This window comes from Mobula birostris, chromosome 2, assembly GCF_030028105.1.
Source record: "Mobula birostris isolate sMobBir1 chromosome 2, sMobBir1.hap1, whole genome shotgun sequence".
Lineage (NCBI taxonomy): Eukaryota > Metazoa > Chordata > Chondrichthyes > Myliobatiformes > Myliobatidae > Mobula > Mobula birostris.
Genome location: NC_092371.1, coordinates 98,902,562 through 98,917,058, shown reverse-complemented (window position 1 = coordinate 98,917,058; position 14,497 = coordinate 98,902,562). Strand labels below are relative to the sequence as shown.

General features: G+C 44.1%; 1 protein-coding gene across 3 annotated transcripts in view; it reads left to right on the top strand.

Moving 5' to 3' along the window:
• The window catches only part of LOC140188970 (sialate:O-sulfotransferase 2-like), a 462,780-nt gene extending 449,511 nt beyond the window's left edge, over positions 1-13,269 (top strand). For all 3 annotated transcript variants that reach the window (XM_072245649.1, XM_072245635.1, XM_072245642.1), the window contains one exon: positions 11,032-13,269. In XM_072245649.1, coding sequence (XP_072101750.1) covers positions 11,032-11,384 — 353 coding nt within the window. In that variant the 3' untranslated portion in view covers positions 11,385-13,269. The remainder of the gene's footprint in view (positions 1-11,031) is intronic.
• The last annotated feature ends 1,228 nt before the right edge of the window (positions 13,270-14,497 follow it).

The following is a 14,497-nucleotide window of genomic DNA, read 5'->3' as shown; positions in this document are numbered from 1 at the left end:
ATCCTGTCTTTATCAGAGTAGCGCAGGCAAATCTGACACAAAATACCTCTCGTCTGCTCCGTGATATATCACTTATTACACTCGTTCCTGCAAAGCAGAGTGCCAGAAGTGTTGTTACAGGTATTGCTACCATTCCCTGTCGGAACCGGACGCATGATGTCAGGTGCAAAGCCGTACACAGGAGTCAGATGTAACAGGAAGACCTTGTTTGGCTGCTACCAATGGCCTCTTCAGGTGGAAGCAAAATAAAAAAAGAAATATTGTAGACCTCAGCAGCTCAGGGATCTTCTGCAGGGAACGAGAGCGGCAACATCACAAATCAAAGAGTCAAAGAGAGACAGAGCAGAGCCCTTCGGCCTTCTGACTCGATGTTGACCATCAACCAGCCATTTACGCCAATTGTTACTGGTAATGGTTTATTATTGTCACGTGTAGCGCCACGTGGCTGACATAGTAGTGTCATGGTTAGTGTAACGCTCCTACAGTGCCCATGATCTGGGTTCAGTTCCCAGCGCTGTCTGTGAGGAGTTTGTACGTTCTCCCCGTGACCGCGGAGGTTTCCTCCGGGTGCTCTGGTTTCCTCCCACAGTCCAAAGATGTACCGGTCAGTAGGTTAATTGGTCACTGTAAATTGTCCTGTGATTCGGCTGCGGTTGTTTGCTGGTGCAGCTCGTGAGGACAAAAGGGTCTGTTCCACATCGTATCTCTAAATAAATAAATACCTGAGCCCAGATACAGCGGAAAGCTCGTCTTCTACACTGTTCATACACATGGTCGTTGTACAGTGTACTGAGGTGAAACAAGATAAAAAAGAATGCAGAATGAAGTTTAAAAGCTGCAGAGAAAGTGCAGAGCAGATAAACCATGAAGTGAAAGATCATAATGAGGTAGGTTATGAGCTCAAGTGTCCACTTGATGTACAAGAGTCTGACGGCAGTGAGATAAAATCTGACTGGAGCCTGGTGGTGTCTGCTCTCAGGCATTTGTATCTACTGCCCAGTGGGACAGGGGAGAAGAGTGAATGTCTGGGGTGGGTGGAGATTTTGATTATGCTGTTTGCTTTACCGAGCCAGCAAGAAATACGCAGAGGTTTCATCGAGGGGAGTCTGGTTTCTGTGACATGCTGAAGTGCGTCCACAACCCCCTATACTGAGTGACCACAACTCCCTTTACTGAGCCAGCAAGAAGTACACAGAGGTTTCATCGAGGGGAGTCTGGTTTCTGTGATGTGCTGAGGTGTGTCCACAACTCCCTATAGTTTCTTGCAGTCACGTGCAGAGCAGTTGTCAGACCGAGCCGTGAAGCATCCAGATAGAATGCTTTTCATGGAGCATCAATGAAAGTCGATAAGGATCGGGACCTGCCAAATTTCTTTAGCCCCTGATGAAGTAAAGGTGGTGCTGAGTTTTCTTGGCCATGAACATAATACTCTGGTGTCCCTGATGTGGCAAAGTGTCACATTAACAAACAGAGAGAGCAGAGGAACACTCCCTCCCATTTGTGCTTGTCTTCACTCTCAGGGTGGGGAAACAGAAGCAGGTATACAGAGATATGGACCAAAACCAGGTGAATGAGACTGGCTTCAATCGGCATTTGGTCAAATTCAAAATTAACTTAACATCAAAGTGTGTGTTTTTTACTATATACTATCCTGAGAATCATCTTCTTGTGGGCATTCACTAGTAGATACAAAGAAACACAACAGAAACAATAGACAAAGTTTGCGCCTGTGCACAATGGATAACACTTCTGATGAGCGATCAGAAGATTGTAGGTTCGACTCCTACCTGTCTCACTGTCTCCTTTGCCCACTCTTTCGAGCGGCATGGTAGTGTAGTGGTTAGCACAATGCTTTAGAGTACAGGTGACCGGGGTTCAATTGTCACCACTGCCTGTAGAGAGTTTGTACCTAATCCCCGTGACCACGTGGGTTTCCTCTGGGTGCTCCGGTTTCCAAAGTTGTACCGGTTGGTAGGTTAATTGTTCATCGTAAATTGTCCTGTGATCAGACTGGGGTTAAATCGGGGGTTGCTGGGCAACATGGCTCAAAGGGCCAGAAGGGCCTTTTCTGTAGTGTATCTCAGTAAATAAACGATCAACGTGCCAAAGAAGACAAATTGTAATAAACAAAATAGTAAATAAATAAATAAGCAAATAAATGAACAAGCGAAAAAACAAACAAAATTTGGAACATCGGCAGTGAGAAGAGAGCATGGAACGGACTGGATGGTGGGGTTCCTGGATGACGGATGCTGTTTTCTCGTAGCAATGCTCCAAACAGATGTGCTTAATGATGGAGAGGGCTTTTTGTGATGTGCTGGACTGAATTGAATTGAAAATACACGTGGACTAAGATGCTAACTGTCCAGTGCTATCACCAGTGGGATCATCAATTGACCTGCCACCTGTCTTCAGGAGTTTCGGCCTGCTTATGATCAAGACTCCCTCGAGGTGGTGGGCCGGCAGTGCTAAAGCACCACCTCCCACTGGTAAGCTTAAAAACTTGGCATCTACCTCTATCAGAGTTGTTGGTCACTTCCATGCAAGAGATAGTCTACTCTTTAGGTGTCTATGCAACTACTGAAGGGTTTGCAAAAGATGTGTACACTGTCTGACTATCTGCCCCTCTGGACATACTTGGTCCACACTCATGCTGATCCTGTCTCTGCTGCCTCAGCTGCAGCCCTGCTGGTTGACTTGATCTCTCTTCTAGTGAAGCCAAGGTCACGCAGCCACTTCTGGAAAGTGAACGCAATAAAGCCACGGCAGCCTACTTCGAATGGATAGCATGAGACCTTCCACACTCTGTCTCTGTACTCGGATCTTAACTCTGCATACTTGGTTAACTTGTACTCATGGGCTTCATCGATGTTGTCTTTCCAGGGGACTGTGAGTTCACCAATAACCGCTTCTCTACTGGTGTCAGACCATACGATTATATCTGGACGCAATGTTGTGAAAGCTATTTGCTCTGGGAAGCTGCCTTTCCCATCCAGGTCGGCCTTGACACACCAATCATTGGCTGAAGAAAGTATGCTTGATCATGGGCTTGTGCCGTACACCCTTGACTTGGAGCCTTCTTTCACAAATGATATGCGATGTTCTGTGCAACATGGGGCATGAGATAAGTTGTGCTGCAGTACTTTCTGCTCAACCGCTTCTGTTACAACTTTGAGAACATTGTTATGTCTCCAAGTGTACATGCCACTGACTGTATCCTCTACATTCTGTAGGGAATTTCTGTTCTTGGGCACTGGCTTTTCCATACCAGGCCATGATGTTACCAGTCAGGACACTCTCCCCTGTGCATCTATAGAAGTTTTTCAGAGTTGTAGATGGTGTGCCAAATCTGCAATTTTCTTTAGGAAGTTGAGGCACTGTCATGCCTTCTTTGTAATAGCACTTAGATGCTGGTCTCCCGACAGATCCTCTGAAATGATAACACCTTAGAATTTAAACTGAGCCTCTCCATCTCCAGTTCCCTGATGAGGACTGGCTCATCGATCTCCAGTTTCCTCCTGAAGTCAGTAATCAGCTCTGTGCTTTTGCTGACATTGAGCGAGAGGGTGTTGTTGAGGCATCATTCCGCCAGAATTTCAGTCTCCCTCCTGTGCGCTGATTCGTCACCACCAACTGGTCAGCATGCAAACCTGGCTGAAATATTTGCTGACTTGCTGCTTTTGTAACAGTGACAGGGGTCAGAATGAAGGAAGGAAGAAGAGCCACAACGTCCATTGATGTGGTGCCTTTGATCCAGTAAAATCTCCCAAGGTGTTTCACCGAAGCAACAATGAAACCAGTTTCAGATGGGGTCAGGGAATGACCATCAGGGGAGATCATCAAGGTTTGTCAAAGAAGTACAAACGTTGTAGATTTCAAGGAGTGTCTTATAGATGTTAGTGTTGGGTTATCATTGTCACATGTACCAGGATGCAGTGAGAAGCTTCTGGTTACATGGGGCAGCACAGAGTTGAAGTAAATAATGCAATCATGTCACAGTGGCAGTGATCACTGAGCGGGGTCTGATCCCCACTGCTGTCTGTAAAGAGCTTGTACACTCACCCTGTGAATGTGTATGATTCTTCCAGGTGCTCCTGTTTCCTCCCAGATTCCAGAATTGTATGGTTAGGGTTCATGAGTTGAGGGCATGCTGTTGGCGACTCTTGCGGGCTGCCTCCAGCACATATTTGAACCATGTTGGTTGTTGGCGCAGGTGATGCATTGCACTGTATGTCTCGATGTTTCGATGTACATGTGACCAATAAAGCCAATCTTTAAATCTAATCTTTATGTATCGTCTAGGCAGATCACACTGTGCATAAGCACATCGAGGTAGTACAAAGGAAACAGTATGCGGAGTACACTGTTGAAAGCAGAATTCAGTCAACGTAGAAATAGGAGAGAAGGAGGAGGGAGAAATCCAGAGTGTAGGCTGAGGCAGCTGAAAATGCAAATGAAAAATATTCGAGTGACTAAAGGCTGCACTGGGAAAGAGGCCAGAATTGGATGAGGGCAGAGATCTCAGAGAGTTATTGAGCTGGAAATCACTGAGGCAAAAGAGTCTGAAGAGATGGCGAGGTCAGATGGTTGAAATCGCCAAGGATGATGATAAGTTGCTTGATATAGAGGAACTGGATGAAATCATCCTCGTGGGAAAACAGGTTTTGTATTTGTGTAGAGAACAAGAATTCTTTCAGAAGAATGAAACGAAGTGAGGTATTGAAAGGACCAGAAGGTTGCCAAAGGTTAGGTGGTCAGACCAACACTTGGGTCACACTACCAAAGCAGCAATCTGCACTGGGCGACGAAAGCTTCATTAACCAGCCGTCGAGTTTGTCACCAGGGGAAAATCGATGCAGCGTGGCTGAATAAAGCTCAGAGACATCAAAGTGAACAGACCTTCCAGTGATGGGTGAGCTGCAGGCAGAGTCCACAGGCAGGGAAGATGAGCAATTGTCCACTAACACAGAGTATCGTTGCTGCTGTGTTAATGTCTTTTCTATCAATGGAATGAAAAGTCAAAGTTGATCATGAGGATGGAGCTCAGGGTGGAAACAGCTGGAAGGACAAGAAGAAAAATGAGGGAAGATTTTTTTGAAAGTTAAACCAGTCTGAAAAAATTGTTTTGTCTCCAAGCGATCTTTGTGGGAACAAAAAGAGAAAGGAAACCATGAGCTGTTTGGCTTGTTTAGAATATTGTTCGCCAAATTCCATTTACAATTTCCACTTTTGCAGAACATGTCATGCTTAATATCACGTTACAGTGGCAGTGGCTACTTTATGAGGTGCATCTGTACAACTGCTCGTTAATGCGAATATCTGATCAACCAATCACGTGGCAGCAACTCAATGTATAAAAACATGCAGACATGACATGGTCAAGGGGTTCACTTGTTGTTCAGACCAGACATCAAATTGGAGAAGAAATGTGATCTAAGGAACTTTGCCTGTGTAGTGGTTGTTGGTGCCAGACAGGGTGGTTTGAGTATCTCAGAAACCACTGAACTTCTGAGATTTTCACACACATTGGTCTCTATAGTTACCGGGAATGGTGCAAAAAACAAACAAAATAAAGTCCAGTGAGTAGTTGTTCTGTGGGCAAAAGTGACTTGTTAACAAGAGAGGTTGGGGGAGAATGGTGACAGGAAGGCAAACCTTGAAGTGGATGGGCTGCAGCAGCAGACCAGGAACATACACTCAAAAAGTAGCCAATAAGTAGTGTAGGTGCTAGTTTAATGTTAATGGTCACCTACTGAAGCTCCGATTTGCAGTTTGACGTTGTGTGCCCACAGCAAATGTACAGTATCTGCTACACAGGCAATAAAGAAAGCACTTCACACAAAGAACTGTGGTGAATCTGACACAGTAAGCCTTTTAAGCTTCTTGAGATATTTATGTGTTGAATTGGAAAAGAAGTGTTGGCAGAGAGATTACTTTCAGTTCCAGTGCCAGTCTTATGCCTTTGCTGTTAAGATATAACAGAAGGTTGGGTTTGGGTTAAAATTTCTTCATTTAGAGATCATAATAGGATACATCCCAATTTGTAAGGACATGGGATTCATTTACTCAAAGACGATGGAAGATCTGCTGTTGAGACAAAGCAGTTTCCCAAACCAACCATTTTATCATCCAAGTGAGATTGACAGTTTGTCTAGTTCGTGGCCTATGGCATTATATTGACGCGGCTGGCTTTGCTCACACCCAGTGTGTAGCAAGTCTTGGCACTTTCCAGTGGCAGTAGATCTTCACCCACAAAGAATGACTTGGTTACAAAGCTCCGATACTCGAGTGATATGTATCACAACCACCTCAGTGACATTTACTACAATAATTGAGTTATATGTACACACCACCTCAGTGACATTTACTACAATACTCGGGTTATACGTAACACACCACCTCAATGACATTTACAATACTCGACGTATACGTGTCACACCACCTCAGTGACATTTATTACAATACTCGAGTAATATATATCACAACCACCTCAGTGACATTTACAACACCCGAGTGATACGTATCACACCATCTCAGTGACATTTGTCCGAGTGAAGAATCAGTATTAGGTTTATTATTACTGTTAAAAGTTGTGAAATTTGTTGTGTTGTGGCTGAAGCACAGTGTCTGACATAAAACATTGTTGTAAGGTAAAAAAAAATAAATGAATATATAACTAGTGTGAAAGAGGAAGAGTGAGGTTCACGTAGAGATGGTTAATAGTGATAGTTCAAGAGTTCATGGACGGTTCAGCTGAGGTTCTTGGGATTATCTATTTGTTTATGTGTGTATATTTGCTCAGTTTGTCTTCGTTTGCACACTGGCTGCTCAGCTGTGTTTGTGTGCAGTTTATCATGGATTACATTGCATTTATTTGCCCTCCTACAAATGCCTACAAGAAAATGAATCTCAGAGTAGTAATTGGTGACTTATACCAGGTATATTTTGATAATAAATTTACTTTCAACTTTCAAATCTGATGGTAGAGGGAAAGAAGCTGCTCCTATAACATTGGGTGTGCATCTTCAGGCTCCTGTACCTCCTCCCTGATGGTAGTAACGAGAAGAGGGCAAGACCTGGACAGTGAGGGGCTGAAATGATCGATGCTTCCTTCTCGAGGCACATCTCTTGAAGATGTCCTCAGTGGTGGGGAGTCTTGAGTTTGTAGCCTCTTTGATCCTGTGCATTGGAGTCTCCATGCACAGCAGTGATGCTGAGAGAGGGAGCAGATGGAATTCCTACCATGGAACAGAAGAAGGAACAGGTGTTGGAAGATCCCAAGCTGAGATGGAAACCATTAAATTGATGGGTCTGAATTAGTTAAAGATAACATTAAGCACAATTTAATTGATCTTGGCGTTCTATTGCAAGGGCTGGAATGTTCCAGTACATATATTCTAATAATCATGCAGACTTGACTAAGACCCCTGCCTTGTCGTACAGCTCCAGCAGTGTTGCCCCAGCTGTTCCATTTGACATGACTGAAGAGTCTGCAAAATTGTCACACTGTTCCATGACATTAGTTTTATGATCTCCTCAGGGCCATTGTAAAGCAAAGCTTTATGTGCTGTGATTACACAAGGTGGATTGCCCTGAATCTGCTTAATGAAACAGCTTCTGTCTCTGATGGTTCAGTGTGGAGTTAACGGCTTACTCAGGCATCTGCTCTGGTACATCTGATCACAGAGCAAGGAGCAACACTGGCTCTGTCCCAGCCCACTCCGAGCCAGTCAGCTGTGACACCAAGCTGAGAAAATGTTTTGCCCGCAACCTTGGCATGGAAAAGAGCAAATGGTTATTTTTAGTTCTGTCTGGAGGAACTCAGCAGGTCAGGCAGCATCTATGGAAAAGAGTAAACAGGCAATGTTTTGGGCTGAGGCCCTGCGTCAGGACTGGCCTCGTTAACAAGTTGTTTTCACCACAAAACTGCTGCTCACAGAATTTTTTTTAATGTTTCACACCATTCTCTGTAAACTCTGGAGGCTGTTGTGTGTGAAAATCGCAAGAGTTCAGCAGTTTCTGAGATACTCAATCCACCACCAATCATTCCACGGTCAAATTCACCTAGATGGCATTTCTCTGTCCCATTCTGATGTCTGGCATGAACACAACTGAACCTATTGACCATGGTTACACACTTCTATGCATTGAGTTGCTGCCACATGATTGGCTGATTAGATATTTGTGTTAACAAGCAAGTGTACTGGTGTACCTAATAAAGTGGCCACTGAGTATTTGTCCACCCACACATGTGAATGGGCTCCACTAATATTATTAAATTAATGTACATTCCTATGAACAGCAGAACCGGATTCCTCCCTCTCCACTTTTTGAACTCTTCCTTCTTATCAGTCTGATGTGTTTTTGATGTTGTTTGTTACAACACTGTGGCGGTTTGGCGACCGTAACAATTGATTTTTGTCTATTTTTCAATTTATGGACAACTGTAAGTACAGAACGCATTCACTACTAAACACAGATTTACAGTGTCACCCCCTGTCCTTTGTTGTGAAGTATATCAGTTCTGGTCAACACTGGCACATATTCTGTAGCAGGAAACGGATTCATTTTATTATTCTCCTGAATTTAAACCTTTACTGTTGAACTCCAATAATCCAGCACAGCTGGGGCTTTGATGGTGACAGACCATTTGGAACAGGGATGAGGAGGAATTTTTTTAGCCAGCAGGTGATGAATCTGTGGAATTCATTGCTGTGAAGGCCAATTCATTAGATATATTTAAAGCAGAAGTTGATGGGTTCTTAATTAACAAGGGTGTCAGAGGTTACGGGTAGGAGGCAAGAGAATGGGGTTGAGAGGGAACATCAGTCAACCATAAGTAAATGATGTCATTCTGCTCCTATATCTTAATTCCCCAACACATCTTTTAATTCTCTAGATGTTGTATAACATTATAATACAGCAAACCGAGTAATTTGAAAAGTAACAGTGGAACAGGGTGAGAGGAAAAGGAGTATGTGAATCCCCATTATGTGAAAAGGGAGCGTGGGAACCAAGCCCTGGTGGATACAAACACTGCCTGGTGTATCTGATACTGAACCAAAAGGATTTCCAAATAGGTGGAGAGTGGACATTGTCATTAGTTCTTCTGGATAAATTATCCATGCCTTTTCCTCAGCACAGAAGTATTGTTAAATTATAATATTGCGTCCACTTTAAGAACACTGCATCTTTCCCTTGAAAGAATGTTCTCTACAGACTGAAGTGTGTGCAGGGAACTATGGAAGCATCCATACTGTTACTGAGTGGCAAAGTGTGCATTTAGGAGCTAGATCTTTAGAGGTTATAAACAGCAATCAGGGTAAGTTAACTTACTTATTTACTTAAGCCCATCACCCCTACTGGGGCATAGGCTACTGATAGCAGCTCACCAAAGTCCTCTTTCCTGGGACAATCCTTCAGGTGCAGACCATCGTCAAAGATCCTTCCTCTCCCGGGGATGAGGTCTTTGGAGCTTCTGTTGGTGTTTTGTACTTCTGTTTGTTTGTTTTTAAAAATGGGATGGGGTCGCTAGCCCTATGCCCAATCCTCCTCCTTATGCAGCCAGGCTTGGGACAGTCAGGGTAAGTTTGGACAGCATGAAATGGACCTACATTTCTTTTTGTTGTGTATCAATCAAGTGGATTTAGCCAAGTGTGTCCCCATATGTTTAGTAACCTGACAACTTGTCTCCGTACAAAGAACCAGAATCTACTCTGTGTGCATTAAGATTATTGCATGAGCTTCAAGTGGGAGACAAAAGGCTGTTTGTAAAAGTAGATACAAAGACCAAAGGCCAGCTGGGTGTATGGAAGGTCAATAAGAAAGGAGTCAATGGAGATCTGAAAACAGAGGATTCATCAGATAATGTTGTGGGTGAGGAAGCCAAGAGGAGAGAGATTGCTTCCTTTACAATCTGATCTCTCTCTCTCTCTCCTCTTATATGTCCTGCTACTATGTGATATGTGAGTGCCTCGCTTAAAGTAAAAACACAAGCGAAGACTCGCATCTCTTGGCTCCCTTGTTTTCCTTTAAATTAACGTTTTGAAATTACAAAACAGAACAGGCTGCAGAAGACTACAAATATGCAGAAATACACTCCATGGTCACGTTATTAGGTACAGGAGCTACCTAATTAACTGTACACTGAGTGTATTTCAGGGATAATGAACCTGGTTCTGATTCTGATCCTGAATGGATCGATCCAGTGTTATGGAGATTCCCTCTGACTGTTAATCCAGTCTCAATTTCAGAATGTTCTCATTGTCCCATTCATTGATGACAGGTGTTGCAATTCAATATTAAACGTCAATATGTAGTGTTGGAGGATCAGTCCAAGTTTTTGACTGTTGACAACACCATGGCTTGTTCACACATGGCCTTGTTCTTAAATCGAAACCCTTCTCTCTTCTGGCTCTCCTCTTGCCCTTCTCTTTTCCTCACCTGCCCATCACCTACCTCTGGTGACCATCCTCCTTCCCTTTCTCCCATTGTCCACTCTCGTCTCCTATCAGATTCCTTCTTCTTCAGCCCTTTAACTCTTCCACCTATCACCTCCCAGCTTCTCACTTCTTCACTATTCCCCACCCACTGACCTTCACCTTCACCTGGTTTCACCTATCACTTGCCAGATTGTACTCCATCCCCGCCCTCCACCTCCTTATTCTGGCCTCTTCCCAATTCTTTACCAGTCCTGTGAAGCAACTCAGCCCAAAACATTGACTGCTTATTCCTCTGCATAAATGCTGATTGATCTGCCGAGATCCTTCAGCATTTTGTGTGTGTTACCTTTAGTTACTGACCCATTTTCTAAGAGTCACCTGACCTTCCTCAATGACCCTCACTCCTGCTTTACTCTTCAGCCTCCCCTGGAGAAGTTCCTTTCATCTTCAACTTCTTCCTTACACCCCTGCAATATCTCGGGTGACAATGATGAATGCTGCTTTCTCAAAACGTCACCTATTGAAAATGTGTTGGCATGAATTAAACCAAAGAGGTCTTTAATATTTAATGATTTCCTTTGTTCTACAGAATGGCCTGAGTTTGTGAAGAACTACGCACCTTGGTGGGCATCCCACACCCTCGATTGGTTAAAGTACGGCAAGGAAGTCCTTGTGGTCCACTATGAAGATCTAAAGCACGATCTGTTCAACCAACTGAAAAAGATGGTGTCCATCCTGGGCCTCAGTGTCTCCGATGACAGGCTGCTCTGTGTGGAGAGCCAAAAGGATGGGAACTTCAAACGCTCTGGCCTCAGAAAACTGGAATATGATCCCTACACTCCTGAGATGAGGAAGATGATTGATGCTTTTGTCAAGACTGTAGACGTGGCCCTCAAACTGAGAAACCTAACTGGTGTTCCTGAGGATTATGCCCCCAGATGATTTTGTTGGTAAATGCTTTTGGGACATAGCTGTGTTCTCTCTTTCCCTGGTCAGTATTCCTTCTCCCACAGTGGGTGGCTTCTTTTAATATTCAACAGCTATTAGCTTCCTAAGTGCTTCCAGCATCTAGAAAGAAGTTCACCGGATAGAAATAGCTGGGGTTGTCAGTAACTGTAGAGCGTTGTTATGCCAGGAAGCAGCCTTTAGGAAGTGGAGTGTTGCCAGGATCAGTGACTGCCTGAAGTTCGCCACAATGTAGAAGGAAGTATTTGTATGATCCTTGAGCTTTGTGACCTGCAAGAGCCAGAGTTTGCCACCAAGTGGAAGGAGATATGTGTGGCCCATGGGCTTTGTGACAAAGGGAAGCTGGAGTTTACCACAATGTGGAAGGAGGTATCAGTGTGACCCATGGGCAGTGTGGAGGGAAATATCAGTGTAGCCCATGGGCTTTGTGACAAAGGGAAGCTGGAGTTTACCACCATGTGGAAGGAGGTATTTGTATGATTCTTGAACTTTGTGACCTGCAGGAGCCGGAGATTACCACTAAGTGGAAGGAGATATCAGTGTGACCCATGGACCTTGTGACATTCCGAAACTGGAGTCTGCCATGGTGTGGAAGGAGATATCAGTGTGACCCATGGGCTTTGTGACAAAGTAAAGAAGGAGTTTGCCGCCATGCGAAAGGAGATATCAGTGTGGTCCATGGGCTTTGTGACCTGCAGGAACTGGAGTTAGCCACAGTGTGGAAGGAGATATCAGTGTGACTTGTGGACCTTGTGACATTCAGGGACTGGGGTTTGCCACAGTGTGGAAGGAGATATCAGTGTTGTCCACGGGCTTTGTGACATGCAGGAGCTGGACTTAGACCTTTGCTACTGTTTTTAATGCTGTTCTTAGACTGTCAAATCTGGAGCTGAGTAGCAGAGAAAAGTAGAGACTGTGATTGGTTGGAATGAATATGGAGAGGAACCAGACAAGAGCTGACCTGCCTTTTACCGAGGAGGGAGTGGGAAGGGCAAGTTGGGAGAAAGTATGTACTTACTAATTTCAACCAACACAGCCATCTGGATCACACCACAACTGGCACACCACAAGTGGTTTATCAAGTGCAAACCTATCCAGCTTTGATTGAGAACACAGCCACTGTCTTGCTCTTCCACACCTTCCTCAAAATCTGAATTGATTTTGGGCTGTTGTTTAGAGTTCAGGCCTGGCAAATTCATTCACTAAGAACATCTGGGATGATCAACATACTTAATGTGACAGGACACCACCGCCTGTTTCCTGCTCCTTTCAGAACACAATCAACCACTTCCCTCCTCCACTACCTTCCAAACCGTGGTGACTCATGTCAGAATGAAATCAGTGTATTTTATAAACATGGCAGCAGATCTTACCTCACTGATATGATGCAGAGCCTTTGTTGTGGAGGTTTGTTGAGTCATCTCCAATCCAATCTGCCAAGGGTGGGAAGATCGGGACTCTCTCTCTCTCTCTCTCTCTCTCTCTCTCAAGACATACTACCCCATGAGAGCACCAAGAGTGAACCAAAATATTGGGAAACAAAAAATAAATGTGATGAACTCTTGCCTGTGATTAACTATATATCTATATGAGAGAGAGAGAGAGAATTTTGATAATAATTGGGGTCAATGATTTTCATTGGGTAACTCAATAAAACACTCATTTCCATTGGATTTTCTTTGAGAAGCTACGTGAGTGGATTAGGAAAGTAATTAGATTAGAACTATACAAAACTGCCGATCAATTGAAAGGACACAATGGATGAAATGGACTCCTGCTGTGCTGTCATTGTTCTAGTTAAAATGCTCTAATCATTCATTTGAGATCCATTAATGAACAGTTTTGTGTTAAGTTTACTTGGGATGGCAGAATAAATGGTTTAGCACTGCTGAGCTGAGTATTGGATTTAGATTTCCAGCACCTGGTTTGATCTTCCACCTCTTCCTAAGCAACAGGTAACTCAGAAACTGTTCAGCTTTGCACTGTCTGCCTGCTGATAGATACTCTCTATGCTGAACTATGAGGAAACATACAGTTTGTTGTCACATACACCAGGGTGCAATGAAATTCCTGACTCACGTGAAACTGACAGGGTGAACAGTTACACATGGTAATGAGAATTTCAACAATATGTACACTGACAAACACGAAACGAGATGGTGCAAAGTATAGTGATGCAAACTGAAATAATGTAGGAATATGGAAGGAAACTGATGCACCCACTGGAAACCTACACACTCATGGGAAGAATGTTCAATCTCCTTACAGACAGCAGAGGACCGGAACCTGGGTCGGTGCTGTAATAACATTACACTTAACCGCTGCTCTAACGTACTCTCTCTAATCCCTTGTTTGGATCAGATGAAACAAGGGTATCGAGTACCATGGCACTCATTTCTGTTGGTTATTGTCCCCACTCATTTGGAAGGATCCCAAGACATGAAGGAGGGCAAGGGTTAATCCTCGCCGAAGGGACTGCAAGGTGGAAAGGAGTGGGGAGGAGCTGATGTGGCTGCTGATGCGATCGCATGGCAGCTGGTGAAAATTTCAAAGGATGAAATGTTGGGTGCAGAGGTTCACAAGGTGAAAGGTGAAGACCAGGGAAACCGCTCGGTCTGATGGGAGGTGGGGTGAGAGTAGAAATGCAGAAACAGAGAAGATGTGAGAGTGGACTCCGTCAACCACCACAGAAAGCAAGCTACACTTCCTGACAGTTACCTGGAAAGGAAGGTCCCATACTGAGAGCAGATTTGGCAGAGAATGTGAAATTGAGAGAAAGGAATGTTATCCTTACAAGAGACATGGTGGGAAGAGGTGTGAGAGTCAGTGAGTTTATAGTGGAGCTTGTCTCCTGAGATGGAGACAGAGAGAGAGTGGGAAGAGGTCTAGTCAAAGGCACTGAGAGAGTCAGTGAGCCTACGGTAAATATCAGTGGAGGGCTTGTCTCCTGAGATGGAGACAGTCATAGAATCATAAAGCACAAAGTTGCTCTGATCATGCATCTTTCCAGCAGAGACCAGGAAGAGGAAGATAAGTGTCAGAAATGGACCTTGAGAACTTGAGAAGGTAGAAATTAGAGGCGAAGGTGA